Source organism: Rhinopithecus bieti, unplaced genomic scaffold (genome assembly GCF_001698545.2).
Source record: "Rhinopithecus bieti isolate Rb0 unplaced genomic scaffold, ASM169854v2 scaffold_17861, whole genome shotgun sequence".
NCBI classification, from domain to species: domain Eukaryota; kingdom Metazoa; phylum Chordata; class Mammalia; order Primates; family Cercopithecidae; genus Rhinopithecus; species Rhinopithecus bieti.
Window position 1 is genome coordinate 2,426,752 of NW_016809830.1, and position 18,973 is coordinate 2,445,724.

General features: G+C 34.5%; 1 protein-coding gene across 1 annotated transcript in view; it reads left to right on the top strand.

The window, feature by feature from the left end:
- Positions 1–8,461, top strand: part of TMEM161B (transmembrane protein 161B) — a 79,373-nt gene extending 70,912 nt beyond the window's left edge. The window contains 5 exon segments of the mRNA XM_017890503.1: positions 690–803; positions 4,529–4,703; positions 5,903–5,999; positions 7,178–7,349; positions 7,351–8,461. Coding sequence (XP_017745992.1) covers positions 690–803; positions 4,529–4,703; positions 5,903–5,999; positions 7,178–7,349; positions 7,351–7,453 — 661 coding nt within the window. The 3' untranslated portion in view covers positions 7,454–8,461.
- The last annotated feature ends 10,512 nt before the right edge of the window (positions 8,462–18,973 follow it).

Below are 18,973 nucleotides of genomic sequence, written 5' to 3' on the forward strand. Positions count from 1 at the left end.
ATATATATATAGGATAGGGAAATTATTTCAAGTGTGTTCATATTCATTCAAAAAGAAATTAAAATGTGGAATCACTTATGATTTTAACAATGGAAATTAAAAATTATACATGATCATTACACATTGAAAAGTTCCTCAGTTTCAGGTTGTTGGAGTAGGTTCCATCTGCCATATGCCTTCTAGTCATATGGACCTGGCTAATCACTATCATTTACTTGTAGATAATGAGGAGACACTTTGTTTCAGTTGCACTAGAAAGTATCAGACAACTCTTCTGTACTGAAAATCCATTAGATTCATTGACTATCTAAAGTTAGAATCATTAAATACCTGCTTATTAAATCAGGAATAAAGTATGGGATTACTAAAGAATACTAGAATAGAAGTGAGCAAATCTGAATTTTAGTCCTATATTTACCTCTGGCCTGTTATTGCCAAGAGCAAGTCATTGAACTTTTCTGCATCTAAATGTTCTCATTTGAAAAATTAAGATAATGACATACTTTCTCACAGGCTCAAATCAGTGTTAAATCATAATGATAAATATAAAATGATGGTGATAGTAGTACCGTAAGTAGTAGAATATTGCAAATAAGTTCCTACCTCCATTTTAGTAAGACCCAAGCTTCTGTAGTTTATTAGCACATGTTGTTTCTGAATTTTTATATTTATTTCTTACATATTTTCAGAACATTACTTCATATCAACTTCCTGGCACCTTTATTTATGGTTCTGCTCTGGGTAAAACCAATCACCAAAGACTACATTATGAACCCACCACTGGGTAAAGAAAGTATCCCTTTGTAAGTATGGGCATTTGAAGGCTGATTTTTATCACCAAAACTGCTTTACTAAATGTTATTTACTGTATTTGTTTTCAGTGATAAAATCAGGACACTGTATTTTCAGACATTAATAGGAATACTAAAAGATGTGTTAGAAAATTGAAGCTACAGAGCATCATTTAACATTTTTGTGATCTTTATTAATGTTAATGATTATTACTTTGCACTAATATTATCTTATACACTGTTTTTTTCTCTTCTTTACGTCCAGTCATCATCATTTTTCTGTTGTCATTGTGCCTATTGTTTAGATACCTTCTGGAGTTCTTTTGTTTTAATTGTGAAAATTATGGAGAAAAAAAGTAGTATAAATGGAAACTCATATACTCAACCCCTATATTTGACAGTTGTTAACATTTTCCATATTTGCTTCATCCATTTTTTATTTTGTTTTTTGATGAAGCATTTTTGAATTAAATTAGAGACGTACCAGTTTTATCCCTTCATACTTTCTTTAGCTTGCACCTCTAAAAAAAATAAGGATATTTTCCTATATAACAATAATATCATCGTACCTAACAAAATTATCTAATACTAATACCTTAACATTATTATCTAATACTAGTTTATAGTTCTATAGTTAGGCAACTGTATTTTAGCAGAAGATGGTGAGGAAACAAACAGTTTATTAATAGGCGTTAATAACTAGACTTGATATGTTAGCCTTGTAGAACTGTTAGAGTAATAGAAAGTTTCAGACAGAACTTCTTCAAACTCCAGCTCTCCTCCTCACTAAAATCTTTGCTTGAGGCAGATTACTTAACTTCACTGAGCCTGTTTCCCCATCTGGAAGATGAAGATAATAGTATCTACCTCACAAGGTTATCATTGAAATAAGTGAAAGAACACATGTAACGCAACCAGCTGGAATTAAGTGCTTAATAGATGTTCTTTTCACTGCTTTGCCTCATCAGAATTAAAATAGAAATACTTGACTAGTCATTGACTCTGTAGTGTACCTTTTATATTGTGTACTTCTTTTAGATCCTGGTACCAGTTTTTCTTGGAGTATGTATAAAATCAGTGATGACCATGATAATTTTCTTTTAGATTTAATCCTATTGAACCCGGGAAATAGCCACTGAAACAGTAATGCTTCCCCCATGCCGATACACACTAATTACCTTAATGGTAATTTTAACTTGACAGATTCCTTAAGTATTGAAGGGTAATTGTAAGGATCCTAGGGTTCTAGAAAAATCTCAGAGAAACTGCTAATTCATATATTTGATACTGAAAGCATTCCCAATCCTTCCTTGAAATTTGGTCATGGAAACTGGATTTCATACTCCTGTAATTATGTTCTCTGATTTTATATTTGCCTTAGTTAAATTGAGAAAATAAAGAAACTAGCATTTATGATACACTTATACCAGTTATTATGTGAGATATTGATACTTTACATATTGTATCTTTTTATGGTAATTGTGTATATGTTGTTGTTCTCATCCTATTTTATAAATGAAATAACAGGCTCAGAGGTTAAATAATTGGACTAAGGTTATTCAGCCAAATCGCGTGTACATAAAACACTTGGTAGTTATACCAACATTCACTTCCCACTTCCAGTCTGATTAAATTACATGTGGATTCATTAGTAGTGAATACTTTATTTAATGGAAATGGGAATAAGGAACTTTTCCCTTGTGTGTATATTAAATTATAGGAAAAATGTGGTTTGTACATAAAGACCTGAGGTTCTCTTTCTATGGTTTTACCTCTGCTCTCTTTTATTATTCTTTAATTTAAATTCATGGTTATTAGAGGCAGTTTTAATTTTGTTAAAATCTAAAGTGCATATGGTAGATTGTGAAAAAATGGCTTCCCATCAAAGAGGGTAGGATGAAGGAAAAATGAAGTGACAGGTTCTTCTTCTGTCACAGACAAATTGATTTGTGGAAAGGTCTTTGTAATCAGAAGCAAAAACTATGGTATAATGTGGTTTCAACCCAGAAATGTATTTGAGTCCATCATGTGTTCTGATAAAGCATTGAAAAAAATAAAATATTGGTAAACAGAGTCCATGTGTGCTTATAACCTCATAAAAAGAACACAACATATGCAGGAAAGTTCAGAATGGCATCAGGAATTTAGGGTGATTTCTTCTGCCTGTGCTTTACCTGTGTACTTTAAGCCCCTCCTCATGCTCCTTCTTGAGATACTCTGTTAGATCAACTTTTCAGATATTTATGATGATACTGAATAATCTAATTAGAAAGTACTATTTAATGACTATTATCCTAAATCCTGAACCCATAAACTAAGCAAATAATATTCTAATTCACTACCTTCTTCTATTCCTTTCATTCACATTACCTGTTAGCCTCAAAGGCTGTGAAATAGCTGTCTTCAGGCTGCTCCCAGTTAGTTGTCCTTGTTGCACAACTGGAGGGAGCACAGTATTGTTTATAAGTCCCCAGGAAAGGGTCAAGGCTGTGAGTAGGCTTGTGTCTTATGTACTGTTACCCTCACATGATGGCTCCCTAATCTCATTGTTCATTGTAGTGGAAACATGTTGATAAAATGTTATGCCTTTATCTTTCTTAGCCAACAGTGCATTTCCATTGGAATTTTATGTCCATGTCCCCTCATGACTTAATAAAAAGAGAGAGTATATAAAGTAAAGCCTTTGTCCCATCCCCATTTCTTAACTCCATTTCTTAAACAGTTCGAGCAAAATATTACACTTCAAATTTTCCTATATTGTGGTTTTAGTTATGAGGTTTTTTTTTTTTTAATCTTTTCTCATTTGTTCTTCTTTATATGCATCCATTCTACCCTCATGTTCTTACGAATTTCAGGGAGACCCTTCTCAGTTCCAGGTTTTACCTGGCAAATCAGTCTATGCATTACAACAGTCATATTAAGTGCCTGATAGGTACTAGATATAAGACTAGATGCCAAGGGTGGTCTAGTCACTACATTCAAATTACTTACAATGTAGTTCTTCATCAGAGCAGAAACCCATGGTCTTTTAAAAACATTAAACACCAAAAGGACATCAGAAGTTATCTCTTCTTTCTAAAATTCTTTAAGCAGCCCTCATCAGTGATCTGGTTTCTGAAACGATGTCTTTACGTTATATATTTTCACCTAGAATCCTAACCTTAAGTTTGAGGAATTGCTCAGAACCGAGCCAGCTTCAATGCATAGCTAGTTAAATGAATTGTTGTAGAGGAATTTCAGGCATCTGATATCTTCATAATATATCAGAAGTTTTGATTTTCCAGTGGTCCCAAGTGAAGGCTCAGCAGAGTGAAAGATCCCATCCAAATAGGTATATGATCAGGCAAAGCTGTACCCAGTGATGTTGGGTGATTGACTTGATTAGTCCCACAGGCAATCCCTGCAGTTGTCTTGCTTTCCCCAACTTCTCTTTTCATGTTACAGCCAGTTTTTATCCATGGAGGAGGGTATATAGAGAAAAAGATCTCATGTATTCCTCTACTTTTTTCTTCTAGATACCTGTTAACTTCTTATACTTTCATAATGCGTTTATCTAGTTCTGTTATTCAAGTGAAAGTATTATACAGATAAGTCTATGGCAGAGTCAGATTCTTTTGTATGTCTAACTGTTGCTAAGTATAGACTTCTTATATTTTATATGGTGAGCATTAACATACAACGAGCATGCTAGCATATTGTTGCCTTTGAGAGCACCATATCAACTTTTTGATCTGTAGAATGACAGAAGCCACATTTGATACTCTGCGACTCTGGTTAATAATCCTGCTGTGTGCTTTGCGGTTGGCCATGATGCGTAGTCACCTGCAAGCTTATTTAAATTTAGCCCAAAAATGTGTGGATCAGATGAAGAAAGAAGCAGGGCGAATAAGTACGGTTGAGCTACAGAAAATGGTAAGTTTTATACCCTAGTCAAAATGAAAATAGCAAAACCGCTCTTTAAGAAAAAAGAAAATACTGGTTTCCTTTAGTAGATAGTATTTCAACCCGTCTTATTCTTATTGTAAATAAACAAAACAATCTTAAGCTAACAGATATCAAAGAGACCTTTATCTGATTTTGGTGCCACGTGAAGGAAGGGGTCTTAATTCTTCTTCCTGCCTTAAGTGCTTGGTGTCATACAGTGGGTGGTACAAAGCTGTTTTATGCCTAATATTGCTAAATGGGACCCTTCTAATAGATTTGAAAGACGTTATAACATATTGTCCAGACTTTAAGACTTAAAGAGGAGGAAATACTACTTTCAGTGGCTAAACTTATTCATTTTAAATGTACTTGAACATGAAATGTAAGTGTTTAATTTATTTGAGGCTTCCACAGAAGAAAAGGACAAGGAATCCATCTGCCACTATAATGGACCAATAACTTGATTGTATCTTTTTTAAGAGAGGTGGTTTTAGCTACCTCCTTTTATTATGATGATTGTTATTTTATTTTTTTGTAGAGACAGCATCTCTCTTTATAGCCCAGGCTTGTCTTGAACTCCTGAGCTCAAGCAATCCTCCTGCATCACCTCCCAAAGTATTGGGATTACAGGCTGAGCCACCACGCCCAACCAGCTCCAGTTTTTTATTCACCTCCATAGTTAGAGGCATTTATTAAGATTTAGACAACTTTTTTCTGTTTTACCTTTTATATATTTTTATGTTTTTATATTTTCCATAGTTTGACTTCAAATATGTTCATGTAGAATGAGGACTTAATTTTTTATTTATGAGGGATTTATGCTCATACGTGACTCTGCCTACTATTGTTATTTAGTTGGATATTTTAGGTATCCCTTACATTTTGTTTTATCTTTGAAATATGAGTAAATGTATACCATTTGAATCTTAGTCGTTATTTTCTCCAATATATATACATCATTTAAGAATTATTTTTAAGGAATCTATTTTAATGCTCTCACATTCTAAAAACTTGTCTTCAAGTTGAGCCTTTCTAGAGTCATTTTGGGGACATTTAGCATTGACATTTAGCTTCCTTCTTGTGAAAGGATTATCTCTTAAACATTTTGGTATGACAATTATCTGAAAGTTTAATTCACTCCTAACATGTCAGTTGTATTAGACACTTAAGAATGTTGTTGGTTGCAGGTGGCTCGAGTCTTTTATTATCTTTGTGTCATTGCACTGCAGTATGTGGCGCCTCTGGTAATGCTGCTTCACACAACTCTGCTTTTGAAAACACTAGGTAGGCATGCCCTGGCAACTAGGAAGCATCTTTTACTTTCTACCTATAATTAATAAGGCTTTTTGTCACCAACAAAGAAATGCAACTCTTAAATTTGTTTCTCTTTTTAAAAGCTGTAGAAAGAACCATGGGAAAGTTTTAGCTGTGGAAGGTGATTTATCATTTTCATTTTGAAAACTCAGACCCATGGTTTTATAACTTTATGCTTTATCTTCAAGAATTGTTTACTAAAGGTTAAGTCTCAGATTTACCCAGTAACTTTAGTAAGCACTGTTGATCTTAGTTACTTTTGTGTTATAAGAAGATGATTTAAGGTTTTGTTATTGCCTAACGTTTATATTATTACAAGGCAATTATAGATTTACATAAATTACAGAATGCTATGGTAAGTTCTAGTTTAGATAACTTACATTGAAAGGGTGAAGATTTCTCAGTACAAAATTCTACAAGTCTCTTCACTAAGCTATCAAGTCCCCATGTGGTGTTATTCAAGAAGTATCTATTACTGCATTAATCATTTCCCCTTTTTTGGATCAGGCAATCAGCCACTGTTAGGGTTTAAGAAACCCAAAGGAACTAAAAGTATTATTTGGCTTCATGGACTTAGTGGGTGTCATAGACCTGATGATAGGTGTAGTTGCCCTGTAAGAATCTATGGAATGGAAAGGGGTAAGTAGTTCAGTTGTAAATTAAGTGACCCATATCCTGTCCACTATAGGAAAGTATATGATGAAAAAAATTTCTGGAAGCTATTAATAGGTTTTCACATTGAAATCATAGATAATTTCTGAGAAAGGAACTTATTTTGATATTCTAGTAGAAAATATTTCTCAGAAGTTATTGAATCTGTCTTTGTTACTCCAGTAGAGTTAGCTGATTCATTTCTTATACAATGAGGAAATTATTTTGTTATTTTACCCATTTTAGTGCAATTAATTAAAAGTATATCAGACTTTTTGCTTTTATGTGTACCTTTACTGATGAGGCCAGATAGTCTCTAGTCATGTTAATTTTTTAGGGATCTAGAAGGATTATTATTTTACTTTGTTTTCAACATAAAATGACATACTATGCCTCTAAACTTACTGTTTATTTCAAATATAGTAAAGATTTTTTTTTAGTAAAAAGCTTTGTAATTAGTTACTCTTCAAATTGTATTTGTGTCTTCGATTTTCTAGGTAATCATTCCTGGGGTATTTATCCAGAATCTATCTCTACCTTACCAGTGGATAATAGTCTACTCTCCAATTCTGTTTACTCTGAATTACCATCAGCTGAAGGGAAGATGAAGGTAACTGTTACGCAAATAACAGTAGCACTGAGCGGCTTAAAAAATATTTTACTCCTCTTCTTTTCGAGGACTTCTGTCTTTTCTGACCTGGTGGATTGCTGCTTGCCTCTTTTCTACAAGCCTTTTTGGGCTTATCTATCACCAGTATCTGACTGTGGCATGAATCTCAGTTAACAAAAAAGCATATCCAAATCACACTTTAAATTCAAATATTTGTGCCCTTAAAGGGCTGATGAAAACCAGAAGAAAGCAAATACAATGGGAAAAAAAAAAAAAGAAACATATCAGAATGTCTTGTATTAAATGTTTCCTCTGTATTCTCAGGGTGAATTAATGTTGTAATATTTAAAATTACAAAATAGATTGTTAACTGTTACACTGTGGCATTGGAATTTTAACTCTTTGTATTTACTGGTAGGAGAGGGCTATCTACAAGGGTAATATTTCTGATTACCCTGGTTTACACAAACCTCCAGCAGTCTTTGAAACATCTCACATGACTCTAGTTACTGATTGCTTTTAATGCTATTATGGTACTATTGATAGTCATAGTGGCTGCCTATAGAACAATCTTCAAACTGAGCCATGCTTTAGGGGAGGGAAAGGGGCTAAAGTCTCTTCTGTTGGTAATATATTAGTTACTGTTGAAACAATAAAATCCAACAGAAAGGAAGAGATAGCTACTGTATATTACAGTAAAGAAAGCTGCAGTTATTTTAAATTTATTGGAGATGAATATGGTTAAAATATATAACTACTGCTGCTTGAGAATAGCAAGAGTATTGTTTTAAAACATATTCTACCCAACTTGAGAGTTCTTTTAAAATGACTGGCCATATGAACATTTGTAATCTTGCCATTAGGTTTGGACCTGCCATATTTTATTTTATTCTACGATCCTAAATAGTTCCTTTTAATAGGCTAAAAATATTTATCAATACTGATCAGACTTTAAAGAAATTACTTTGTAAACCTGCTGACTACCTGTATGTATTGTATATATATATATATTAAATATATAATATATTGGATTATAAAAGATGGAAAATATGAATCCTTATAATTTAAGTTGGCTAGAATGTATGTGTAAAAGTGAACTTGAATGAGTATGTTATTTGTATCTAGAAATTTTATCTTCTTGGAATGAGATTATAAATACATTTTTAAGTTCTTGGCAGTTAGTAAGCTAATATTTTGTTTGTTTCCTATATGTGAGTGTATTTAAAGTTTTATGGGTATGTTTATAATTTCTCTCCCAAATTAAAATTCTTTTTCTTGTCATTTCTGAAAATCAGAATCTTTCCCTCCCAAATCAGGTCTTACAGGTATCATGTATGCCTTGGTTAAAATAGGACTCATTTTAAATTTGTAGTTTCTAGAATAAGAAATATTTTTGTTTACTGGCCAAAGTTGAGATAATTTGAATGAAACATTCAATGGGAAATGAAAAAAAAAAAAAAACATTTTTGATTCTTTTTACATCTAAAGTTTAAAATGATGGGGTCAAGATTGTAAAATGTTAAGAGATAAACAAAGGTAGGTTTTTTTCTCTTTTTAAATAAATGAATAAATACTTTTCCATATAACTCTTAGGAGGCTGTCTTTATGTTTCAGTGCTGTTACCACGGTTGAAAGCAAGTTCAAAACCCTTCTTTTGGAATAACTTTCAGGGCTTAAAGTTCACATTCATTTGAAAATTTTAATATAGCAAATTCCTGTCTTTGGGTGTAGATTTAAATATTTTGGAAATAGCCATGTTTTAAAAGAAAAGGAATGCTTATACACTGCTGGGGATGTAAATTACTTCCACTTCTATGGAAAACAGTATGGAGATTTCTCAAAGAACTAAAAATAGAACTACCACTTGACTGAGCAGTTTCAGTATTAAATATCAATCCAAATGACAGGGAATCATTTTATCAAAAAGAGACCTGCACTTGTCTGTTATTGAAGCAGTATTCACAGTAGCAAAGTCATGGGGTCAACCTAAGTGGCCATCAATGGTTGATTGGATAAAGAATATGTGGTATGTATGCACCATAGAATACCATGCAGCCGTAAAAAAAGAATGAAACCATGTTCTTTGCAGCAACATGAATGAAGCTGGAGGCCATTGTCCTAAGTGAACTAACTCAGAAACAGAAAATGAAATACCAGATGTTCTTTTATAAGCGGGAGCTGAACAATGAGTACTCATGGACATAAAAATGGAAATAATAGACACTAGGGATTCCAAAAGAGGGGAAGTGGGAAGGAGACAAGGGTTGAAACACTACCTGTTGGATACTATGTTCACTATTTGATTATGGGTTCACTAGAAGTCCAAACCTCAGCATTGTGCAATACACCCATATAGCAAACCTGCACATGTACGCCCTGAAACTAAAATAAAACATTTAAAAAATTGAGTAATAAGTACTTAAACTGGATAAAACTCTTTGAAATGAATTGTGAAGATATCCTAATGACGTTTCATGTGTATTTCCAAAGAAAGCATTTCAAATGTATTTTGAGATATATCAGCATCATCAAAATGTGTTTGTTTTGTAGTAAGATGACACCAAAATTTAACATTTGTTTCTGAAAGTTCTCACATGTTGGTTTAGAAAAGAATCTCACCTGGTATTTATAATCATTCTTACCAAAGAGCTGCATTTTAAAAAGTAAAATTGAAGTTATCCTTTTGAGTTTCAAAGATTATACAGTGGAGTAATACGGGGTAAAAGACATAGAATTCATTATTGGATGGAATAATATGTATTCCTAAAGTTCTGTTAATTCATTCTTTTTAAACTTAAACTCTAAGTATACTCTGGCTTGGGCAAATCAAGTATTATTTTAACAAGTTTGGTTTAGTGTTTTTAGCCTTTCAAAGCAAATTTGAAATAACTGGTTTATTTATGCATTTTGTCTTTGAACCAAGAGTTATGTTCTCTAAATGCAAAAGGGTTTATACTTTATGTAAACCCAATAATATTTTAATATCCCCAAATTAGACCAATATAGTTCTTTTATTTTGTATTTTATACTTTAGTCAGTATAATATGCTTCAAAGCTTATATAGTTATTTTTATTATATGTGTTTGCCCTTATAATCTTGCTTTTGTATGATTAGTAGGATTGTGACAATTTATTGATTCCTGTCTTTCCTACTCCCTCACTTGCTAGCAATTGCACTATAAAATCAGAGCTGTATTCTTCCTGCTACCCCCATTGATTTGTCTGTAATGAAAAGCATATAATTTTATCTTAATATCCATGTGCATTTTTATTGTATTGGTATTTCTCCCAGAATCCCAATTGATGTGGATAAAATGACCAATGCATGCAAGCAGAATGGGCTCATTGTCTTATTGTTTCTGATATAAATATCATTGGTAAAATAGTGGCATTTCTTCCTCAGTTGTGATTCAGAAGAGATACTCATCCATTAATGGAATTGACAGGTCCAGGAAGCAATAAATAGAATTCATTATGAAATATATAATTGGAACTTCACTGGATAGATTTTATTCTTTCAAATGAAAGATTAAATTCTCAGTATTATGAAACCTAAAGTCTCAACATTCTCTGAATTCATACATAGTTTCTGAACCATCACATAATCGAAAATGGTCTATCAAGGTGTATGGCATTATTCAGCAAAATAAAACTAAGTGATTTTTAAATGCAGATCATCCTGTGTCTTTGCAAAGATTTAGGTGGCTTAAGGAATCAGATTTAAACACACTAGTGATACTAGAGCTTGAACCCAGTGTCTCGAATAGTTGTACCATCTCATCTTTTAACTCCTATCCATCTTATGTTCGCACCTCGGCTTTAGAACTGGCTCGTTATGTGCTGTGAAGACTCTGACATGGACACCAAGGATGGTCAAAAAGCTAATGTCTTGCTTGATGATATCTTGGGATTAAGATAAAAGCTAATGTCAAACTTTTCTTTTTTAAAGTGGTAAACATTTTCACATATTTTTGTTTTCTTCTTAAGTTGGGGAACAAAACAGTTCGAGCCTTTTATGTTTGTCTTCTGTTTCCACTGGAATCCTTTTTTAGCTATGAACTCTTCATGTTGGACAGGCCTATTTTAATGGATCAGAGTGTGTATTTTTCCATCCTATTGTTTTTTGTTTTGTTTTCTTTTGTTTTCCTCCCATCACTCCCTGCATGCGGGTACTGTTCTTTCTCCCGTTTAGGAAAAGACAATTTATTTTCTTAAATAAAGTAGTAGCATAATTTTGCAGATAGAATGCTAATCTAAGAATCAGAAAACATCCCATTTCTGTCTATAGTTTTTTTTTTTTCATCTTTAAAATGAAGAATTTACATTAAATGTGTGGCTATATATTTGTGTGTGTGTGTGTGTGTGTGTGTGTGTGTGTGTGTGTGTGTGTGATGGAGTCTCTCTCTGTCACCCAGACTGGAGCACTCACCCAGGCTGGAGTGCAGTGGCGCGATCCCTGGTCATTGCTAGCTCTGCCTCCCAGGTTCAGGCCATTCTCCTGCCTCAGCCTCCCGAGTAGCTGGGACTACTCACCACGCCCTGCTTTTTTTTTTTTTTTTTTTTTTTTTTTTTTGTTTTTAGTAGAGACGGGGTTTCACCATGTTAGCCAGCATGGTCTCGATCTCCTGACCTCGTGGTCCACCCGCCTTAGCCTCCCAAAGTGCTGGGATTACAAGCGTGAGCCACCGCACCGGCCCAACTAATTTTCTTGTATTTTTTTTGTTGTTGTTGTTAGTAGAGATGGGGTTTCACAGTGTTAGCCAGGATGGTCTCAATCTCCCGACCTCATGATCTGCCCGCCTCAGCCTCCCAAAATGCTGGGATTACAGGCATGAGCCACCGTGCCCGGCCGGCTATATATTTCTAAATGTGATAACTGATTTATCTGTGTTATGAGAAAAACATAACAGCTATGTTTGATTTTAGGAATGGTTACAGATCATGTTGGAGGGCATTCATTTATTGTTATTTGAAAATGATTTCACAAAGAGTGTTTTCTCTGGAATAATTTGGTTTATACCCATTTAATTATTTTTCAATAAATATCTGTTGAGTGCCTGTAATGTGCCATAGGCTGTTCCACGTACCCTAGCTACAGCAGTGAACAAAACAGCAAAATCTCTTTCCTCCAAGAGCATAGCATCTAGTGGGGAGAATGCGGACAATAAATTAAGATGAAGAGTCTAATATGGGATATCTGTATGTGTATTGTTGAGCTGATGTCCCTGTTAGGGGTAGGAGGGTCTAGGACTTTCTCTTCTGCCATCTTGCTGATGTCATTCTCCGTTTGGAATTACATCTTTAATACATTAAAAGAAAATAGCTACTAATGGAAGATTCCATGGCTTTTAATAGAAAGACTTTAAAAAGAAAAACTAAGGAGATTTGTGGTCAGGATGAAGGGCAGTAATCATAGATGAAGACATGGAAATGGACAAGGAAGGCATTATAAATATTTGCAAATGGACAAAAAACATTTATTGAATGCCTCGTGTTATTTTAAAATTCAGCATATCTAAAGTTCACAATAACAATGGAAAAGGAAAGGATAAATGAAGTTAAAATAATATGTTTTTAGCAGTATCATGAAAGTGTGAATGTAATTTGTATTGTGATAAAAGATTAATGTACATTGTAATCTCTAAGATAATCCATAAAAGAATCCATAACAAGTAAATAGAAGAAGGAAATGGAATAATATTTAAAAGATGAAAACAAACCAGATAGGACTGAAATCAAAAGTAGTGGAAATGAACACAACTATATCAGAAATTAGATTAAATGTAAATGGACTAAATACCCCAAATAAAAGTATTTTCAGATTACTTAAAAACAAAACTGTATGACTATATGGCACTTTTAAGAGTCAAATCTAAAGTTAAAAAGACACAAAATTGAAAGCAATAAAGTGAAATACTAAAGGAAACCTAATTTAATTTACTCTATTAGAACAAAGTATGCATTAAGACAAGAAGCGTTACTAAAGAGATACATTTCATCATAACGGAGGTCATTCACCTTTAATACATTTCAGTGGCTGAAAACTCACATGCACACACAAGACCATAGAAATTCTGAACAATGTTGGACCTATAATCACGAAACAGTAACAATCACATTCAAGATTACATGGAACTGGCCGGGCACGGTGGCTCAAGCCTGTAATCCCAGCACTTTGGGAGGCCGAGACGGGCGGATCACAAGTTCAGGAGATCGAGACCATCCTGGCTAATACGGTGAAACCCCGTCTCTACTAAAAGATACAAAAAACTAGCCGGGCGAGGTGGTGGGCGCCTGTAGTCCCAGCTACTCCGGAGGCTGAGGCAGGAGAATGGCGTGAACCCGGGAGGCGGAGCTTGCAGTGAGCTGAGATCCGGCCACTGCACTCCAGCCTGGGAGACAGAGCCAGACTCCGTCTCAAAAAAAAAAAAAAGATTACATGGAACTTTATCAATATGACCACTGTATTAGGATTTTCTAGAGGGATACAACTAATAGGATGTATGTATATATGTAGGGGAATTTACTAAGGAGAATTGACTCACACAATCACAAGGTGAAATATCACAATAGGCTCTCTGCAAACTGAGGAGCAAGGAAGCCAGTCTGAGTCCCAAAACCTCAAAAGTTGGGAAGCCCAGCCTGCAGTCTGTGGCTGAATGCCCAAGAGCCCCTGGTAAATCAACTGGTGTAAGTCCAAGAGTCCAAAAACTGAAGAACTTGGAGTCTGATGTTCAAGGGAGGGCAGGAAACATCCAACACGGGAGAAAGATGACTACCAGCAGACTCAGCAAGTCTCCACTTTCTTCTGCCTGCTTTATTTTATCCTTTATACTTTTTGTATCCTTCAGTCCAATCAAGTTGACACTCAATATTAATCATCACGAACATAGTCTGGGCCATTCAAATAAAAAATGGATTAAGAAATATAAAAATACTGAAATTATTTGTAATGTTTTTCTGACCACCGTGGAATTAAGCTAGAAATGATCTAAAAGATGGCCAGGCACAGTGGCTCATTCTTGTAATCCCAGCACTTTGGGAGACGGGTGGATCATCTGAGGTCAGGAGTTTGAAACCAACCTGGCCAACATGGTGAAACCCTGTCCCTACTAAAATATATATGTATATTATATACACACACATACACAAAAATTAGCTGGACATGGTGGTGCACACCTGGAATCCCAGATACTCAGGAGGCTGAGACAGCAGAATCGCTTGAACCCGGGAGGCAGAGGTTGCAGTGAGCTGAGATCATGCCACTCTACTCTAGCCTGGGCAACAAGAGTGAAACTGTGTCTCCAAAAAAAAAAAAAAGCAAAATAATGACATCATTTGTAATGTTTTCTGACCACCATGGAATTCAGCTAGAAATGATCAAAAAGACAACAAAATTTCAACTGTCTTAACTTTAAGCATTCTATTTCTATATAAGTCATTGGTTAAAGAGCAAATAAAAAGAAACTGAAGTATTTTGAACGGAAAGGTAAAGAACGTGACATCAAATTTTAATGCAATTTAACCCATTGTAGAACAAAATTAAGTTTCCCATTCAAGAAGCTATAAGAGGTCATCAAACCTAAGGAAAGTAGAATTAAAGGAATAATTCAGCAAAAACCAATGAAATACTACACAAATGTATAATAGAGAAAATTAATAAAGCTAAAATGATTGTTCCAAAAGGTTAATGAAGTTGATTATATTTTTACCAAAATTGGCTCAAGGAGAAATAGTTAAAAACAGTAACCCATATCAATGCTAATTAAAAAACGGTAATCAAAATATGAGATGACTACAGACATTTAAAAAGACAGTAAGAATACAAGCAATGAATACTTGAAAAATTAGTAATTCTTGTTACAATAGTGTCAAAAAGCAAGTTAGAAGTAGCTTTTTACCAGCATATATAAGACCTGTACACTGAAATCTACAAAACAGTAAAAGAAATTAAAATAGACATAAGTAAATGATATGTTTCACATGAATGTATTGGAAGACTCAAAATGTTACATAAATGTTATATAAATTAACACAAATGTTATATAAATTCAACACAATCCAAATAATAGTTGCACCAAACTCTTTTAAATAAAAATGTTCTATCTGATCGTAAATTTCTATGGAAATGTAAAGTACCTAGATTGTCCAAAGTATTTTGCAATGGAAAAATTTAGAGAATTTGAAATTTACTGTAAAGTGACATTGTGATTCTGCCATAAAGACAAACAAATGGATCAATGAAAGAGAGAGCTCAGAAATAGACTCACACACTCATTTAATTTTTGACAAAGGTGTCGAAGCAATACAATGGGGAAAGGAGAGTCATTGCAGCAATTGGTGCTAGATTAATTGGATGTCCACATTTAAAAATAAATGAACGTCAATCCCTACCTCATACTATACTCAAGAATCAATTCAAGAGCCAAATGTAAAAGCTACAACATAGTTTGGCAATTAGTGGTGGGTATAGATTTCTTAGGACACAAAGTATTAACCATAAAATTGGTTTTTTTGTGGTTGTTTTTTTGAGATGGATTCTCACTTTGTTGCCCAGGCTGGAGTGCAGTGGCACGATCTCAGCTCACTGCAACCTCTGCCTCCCGGGTTCAAGCAATTCTCCTGCCTTAGCCTCCTGAGTACAGGCGTGTGGCTAATTTTTTTTTTTAGTAGACACATTTTGCCATTTTGGCCAGGCTGGTCTCGAATTCCTGATCTCAGCTAATCCACCTGCCTCGGCCTCCCAAATTGCTGGGGTTACAGATGTGAGCCACCGTGCTCGGCCCCCATAAAATTGTTTTTAATAATGAAAGATTTCATAGAAATTAAAAACTTAGGCTCATCAAAAAACTTAAGGAAATAGACATGCTACAACTTGAAATAAAATACTTGCAAAACGAGACAAAGGACTGGAATCAGGATATATAAAGAATTTTTAAAAATAGGAGATGGATGAGAAATGTGAATAGGCACTTCACAGTTGACAGTTAAGCACATGAAAAAGTGTTCAACCTCTAGCAATTCGATTACGATGATCCTTGGTATCGTTTTATGTTTCTTATTACTTGGGTTCATTCAGGTTCTTTGATCATTGGCATTTTATTTCAGGCCATGTTAAAGGCTGACTAGTTTTTCCTCCTGAGAAAAGAGGAGAAATTTGACTGCAGTGCTTTGTTGGATTTTACAATTTTCTTGACATCTCTTTCTGCAAAAGAATGTGCTTAAAGGGTGTTATATTCTTAAAAGTGTCAGGATGGCTACATAAAATGTTTAGTAAAAGCACTACCTGTATAAAAACATGTAAGACCTTTCAGTTACATACTCAGACGTACGGAGTAAACTTGATACTATTAATAGTTTTCTTTGACTCTATAGGTGTCGATTTTGCTTGAGAATATTGAAGGTCTTGACAGAAGTTGTGGATTTCAGTTTTAATAAATGCGTTTTAAGTGGAAGAGCATTTTCCTGGTCTTGTCCCTCCAATGTGAGAATTAGAAGTGCCATGTTTATGATTATTCAGCTGTATTTGTTGCTAACTTGTAAAGCAATACAAACATTTTTTGGTCTGTTTGACTGAATTTGTCCCACAACTCATTGTTGCTCTGTTCATTTTTTCCAGGTTTCTTTTTTCTTTCTGTGTTTCATTTTGGATAGTTTTTATTGCTATGCTATGTTTTCAATTTGTCTTTTTATTTTTGGCAGCATCCTGTCTGATATTTAATTCAGTGAATTTTTCAATCTCAGACATTTTTAAAAACGTTTAGAACTGGCCGGGCGCGTTGGCTCAAGCCTGTAATCCCAGCACTTAGGGAGGCCGAGACGGGCGGATCACGAGGTCAGGAGATCAAGACCATCCTGGCTAACACGGTGAAACCCCGTCTCTACTAAAAAATACAAAAAAAAAAACCTAGTCGGGCGAGGTGGCAGGCACCTGTAATCCCAGCTACTCGGGAGGCTGAGGCAGGAGAATGGCGTAAACCCGGGAAGTGGAGCTTGCAGTGACCGGAGATCCAGCCACTGCGCTCCAGCCTGGGTGACAGAGCGAGACTCCGTCTCCAAAAAAAAAAAAAAAAAAATTTAGAACTAAGTTCAAATTGAGTCTTTAAAGGTGTGTTTATGCTTTCCTCTACTTTCTTGAACATATAAAATATCGTTATGATAGCAAATTCAATGTTCTTGTCTACTAATTTTATCTTGTGTCTGTTGACTGATTTTTCTTTTCATTGTGGGTCATGTTTTCCTGCTTGTTTGCATCCCTGAAAATCATTGACTGGATTCCAGACCTTATGAGTTTTGCTTGTTGAGTACGGGATATTTTTTTCCTTAAATAGAGGCATGTACTACATAATGACTTTTTGGTTAACAATGAACTGGGTACGTAGCGGTGGTCCCATAAGATTATAATGGAGTTGAAAAATTTCTGTCACCTAGTGATGTCGTAGCCATAATAACATCGTAGTGCATTGCATTGCTCATGTTTGTGGTGATGCTGGTGTAAACCTGCTGCCCTGGCAGTCATATAAAAGCTTAGCACACAATTATGCACAGTACATTGTACTTAATAACAATAATAAGCTACTATGTTACTGGTTCATATATTTGTTATACTTTTTATTATTATTTTAGAGTATAGTCCTACTTATTAGAAGAAAAAAGCAGGTCCTTCAGAAGGTATTCCAGAAGAAGGCATTGTTATCTTGGGAGATGACAGTGCCATGCTTGTTACTGCCCCTGAAGACCTTCCGGTGGTATAAGATGTAGAGGGTAAGACAGGGATATTGAGGATTCTGACACTGTGCAGGCCTAGGCTAATGCAGGTGTGTCTTGCTTTTAAACAAAAGTTTAAAAAATAAAAAATAAAATAAAAGCTTTGAAAATAGTAAAAGCATATAGAATATGCATATAAAGAAAGTAAATATTTTGTACAGCTCTGTGTATTTGTGTTTTAGGCTAAGCTATTACAAGAACCCAAAATTAAAAAATAAAACTTTATAAAGTAAAAGTTACAGTAAGCTAACTTTAATTATTGAAGAAAGACAATATCTTTGTAAATTTAGTGTGGCCTATGTATACCGTGTTTGTAAGTCCACAGTAGTGTACAGTAATGTCCTAGGCCTTCACTTTGCCTCACCACTCACTGATTCATCCAAAGAAACTTCCAGTACTACAAGTTCCATTCATGGTAAGTACCCTAGACAGTTATACTATTTTTAATCTTTTATACTGTATTTTTATTATACCTCTTCTGTTTAGCTATGGTGAGATACACAAATATTTAAAATTGTGTTACAATTGCCTGCAGTATTCAGGACAGTAACAAACTGCACAGGTTTGTAGCACAGGAACAATAGGAACATAGATGTGTAGTAGGCTGCACTATCTTGGTTTGTGTAAGTCCACCCTGTGATGTTTGCACAATGATTAAATTGCCTAAGGACACATTTCTCAAAACCTCTCTCCATCATTAACTAGTACATAATTGTATTCTTGAGCTTTGTTCTGGGATCCAACTAAGTCAATAGGAAACCAAGGAGGCAGTTTTGATTCGTTTGAGGCTTGTATATAAGGTGAGATCAGACTTTAATTTCATGCTAATTTTTACCCATACTGAGTTAATGCCCTTTTGAGTACTCTACCAATGCCCCATGTATTAAAAGGTTTTCCTACTTTGGCTAATGGGGAC